Consider the following 3,484-nt stretch of genomic DNA (forward strand, 5'->3'; position numbering starts at 1 on the left):
TTTAATAGAAATTACTCATGGTCACTGGGGCTACTTCAAATGCAATCATAGAGTCAAGCATCATTTATCAATCTAATAATATTAGTCAACTAAGAAGCATCAACAAACAGTTAGAGCACAAAAATAGTTGATTATCATTGATACTAGTCATTCACAAAGCATAAAGAGAAATAAAAATACTGTATCATGTGCAAAAAGATAAAAAAGAAATCCCATCCGGGTCACTAGTTTGTCTAACTAGGCTAGGAAGGTTTTAAGGCTACGAAGGACCAGGTTCTTGGTTATTGGCTTGAAGAAGTTTCATCATATCATGAATAATGCCATCATTCTTCTCCTTTTCCTTTGCAAGCTCAGCTCTGAGAGCATCTCTCTCAGTTTCTACTTCTGCTAACCTCTTCTTTAGCCTTTCAATTTCAGCATCCTTAGCCCCACTTTCTTGCACCAAGGCTCGCACTTTGCTATTCACAGGTACCTTCTTGGATGAACCAGGTTCTTTGGGAGTGGTGTGGACTTCATAGTCACAAGCAGTCAAAGTGTTGGCCCCAAAGTGATCCTTGCTTGTACCAACTTCCCATTTCTTGATGGGTACCTTGAAGTGTGCGAGTACGGCCGTGAGAATGAAACCATAGGGTACGACATGAGTTTTGATGCCAGTCAGAACCCTATCAAGAAGTTGGATGATAAATCCAGGCCAATTGATTTGCCTTCCACTGTCCAGCTATTCCATAAGGACCGGTCTATGAATGTGTCAATGTATCTCCTTTCTTGCCTAGGCAGCATAACTTTGTTAACAAATTCGAACAGCACTTTGTGGGATGACTTCATCTCACTTTTGTATATAGCCTTGGGATGAAGCTCTTCTTCATTATCACTAAACTTCCTTGTAATGGCAAGGAAGGTAGGGAGATTCTCTAATTGGCCATTTGAGTTTCTTGTAATCATTGTACTCTTCAGCAGGTACATCTAAGATCTCTCCCAATTCCTTGTCATCAAAACTCACTGTCACCCCATTTACCATACTGGTGACTCTACCATTTTTGATCTCACAATTTGCCATGAACTCCACAATCTCAGTTCTAGCAAACTTTCCATCCATCTGAAGGACCATATCCTTCTAACCCTGTAGTTGTAACTTTTCCAGCAGCATCGCCATACCTTCCTCCTCCAAGTCCCTGAGGAGTCTACCTTTTAAGGTGGTTCTTTTCCCAAACTTAACCATCTTGTCCTTCTCTGCATCAAATTTTTCTTCTTCTTCACTCTCTTCTTCTTCCACCATTTTCACTTTTCTAGACTTCAAGGCAGACCTGGTTCTTTTAGCCAAGGTAGAGGGCTCTGTAGACTTTGTCTTTGAAACAAACTTCTTTGTAGAAGTCTTGATGTTCTTTGCCTTAGGAGTCACAACCTTCATTTCTTCTGCCTCATCTTCATCATGAAAAACTAGGTCCATCTCCTCAATTTCAACTGCCTCAACAAGCTCAACCACCTTCTTCTTTCCCTTTGCAACAACTTTTCTCTTACTTTCTTCTAGGGCCTTTTCCAGTTCAGCCTCACTCTGCTTCTTCTGACTCCTTGTAGCTCTTCCTCTTGTAGGAGGATTCACTACAGGGATAGAAGAGGCAGCCTTTCTTTTCTTGTTTTCCCTCGTAGTGCCACGAATTTTAACTCCTGAACTCTTTTTCCTTTTAGGATTATAACTGTGAGACACTCTTCTCAATAGGTCTTTGAGGGGATCATGCATAGATGGAACGGGTTCTTGGAACCTCTTCCTCAACCTAACCAACCCCTCAGCAGCTTCTCCGGACCCACTTCCCCCTTTTTCTCTCACACTTTCTTCTTCTCCAGCAGATTCCTCACTCCATACTACCATAGCTCTTGTTTCTTTAGTCAAACCAACAAGAGTGGGTGAAGATTCAACAACTTCTTGTCCCGTTCCCCTCACATCGCCTTGAACACCCTCATTCTCCTTTTCTTTTCTCTTTTTATTTTTACCACCAATTTTTCCAGACTCAGTGGTCTCTACCCCAGCCACAGTTCCTACCAGAGCAAATCTATTTTCCAAATTTGCAGCAACTTCAGAGATTACTTCAGATGTAATTTTTGGACCTGATGTTACCTGCTCTGTTTTTGATGAAATAGTTTCTTCCCCCTCAGTTGGAGACTTGATAGAATCTTCAGAGTTTTGGGGTTCATCTGCCTGACTTGCCTTCAGTTGCTCATTGATTTTCTTGATTGTTTCTCCTCCGATGACTACTTTGTGAGCAAGCATCTTGAATCTTCCTTTCTTAGAGATAGGGGTGGTTGAGGGTGTGGTTGAAGGAGTGGGTGTGGATTCTTTGGGTGGTGATGAGGGATTTTCAGAGGTGTTATCCATTGATGGTTAGAGGATGAGAGACGATGAGTATGTGTGTGTTTAGAAAATGAGAGAAGATAGAGAGAATTGTTTGGTGGCTGAAAATTTAGAAGTGAAGAAACAACAAAGGCCTAATCAATATAAAGAGGAAGAGTTTAATTGGGTAACGACAGCCTTTTCAGAAGCTCAGAAGTCTAATTAAACTGGGAGTCAGTTTGAAAAGACATTGAAGACTCTCCCTAGAATCTAGGCACTTATTGCATTTTGGGACTCTATTTGGATGAAACTGGTTCATTTCGTAATGGATAAGCTCAAGGAGGTTAGGATTAAATAGGACTCTAATTTTAATCATAATCCAAATATAATTATTTCAAAATATGCAGAGTGGAGAGTACGTACCATGTAATCTTGATGAACCAGGTTCTTCACTGAGAAATCTCTTTTGTAAGTCTAAATTTTTCAAGAAAATAAAGATAATATCATTAGAGATTAATGAGACATTTTAGCACATGGCATAAGAGTATACTAGAGAAAGTATGAGACTGAGCAAAATCTAGTCTAATTATGTACAAAATTTACAAATTTCCTAACCAAATTTTTGAGTTAGAACTAGTTCCTTTTAGGTGATCTTAATCATCCCTAATTCTAACCTGTTCCTTTCAAAGTGATCTCTACTTAGAGCTTTTGTGAAGATGTCAGATATTTGCTTGTCAGTAGCACAAAATTTCACAGTTATCAAACCCTTTTTATAGTTGTCCCTCAAAATATAATGCCTAGTATCTATGTGTTTAGTTCTCTTGTGATGAACCGGGTTCTTAGTCATACTAATTACACTAGTGTTATCACAAAAGATGGGGATACATTCTACATCAATCCCAAAGTCTATTAATTATTGTTTGATCCACAACAATTGAGCACAACATGAGGAAGCATCAACATACTTAGCTTCAGCAATAGATAAGGCCACAGAATTTTGCTTTTTGGTGGCCCAAGACACAAGGCATGAGCCAAGAAAGTGTGCCATACCTGAGGTGCTCTTTCTATCCATAAGAAAACCTGCATAATCAGCATCAGCATATCCCATTTAGTTGAAATTACTACCTTTTGGATACCATAAACAAAGGTCAGTGGTGC

General features: G+C 39.5%; 1 protein-coding gene across 1 annotated transcript; it reads right to left on the reverse strand.

Annotated features, from left to right (window-relative positions):
- Window positions 1-1,114: 1,114 nt before the first annotated feature.
- Window positions 1,115-2,371, reverse strand: LOC138896122 (uncharacterized). The gene has a single exon (XM_070180902.1). It carries the CDS (start codon window positions 2,369-2,371, stop codon window positions 1,115-1,117), a length of 1,257 nt encoding a protein of 418 aa, XP_070037003.1.
- Window positions 2,372-3,484: the final 1,113 nt, after the last annotated feature.

This window comes from Nicotiana tomentosiformis, chromosome 7, assembly GCF_000390325.3.
Source record: "Nicotiana tomentosiformis chromosome 7, ASM39032v3, whole genome shotgun sequence".
Taxonomy (NCBI): Eukaryota; Viridiplantae; Streptophyta; class Magnoliopsida; order Solanales; family Solanaceae; genus Nicotiana; species Nicotiana tomentosiformis.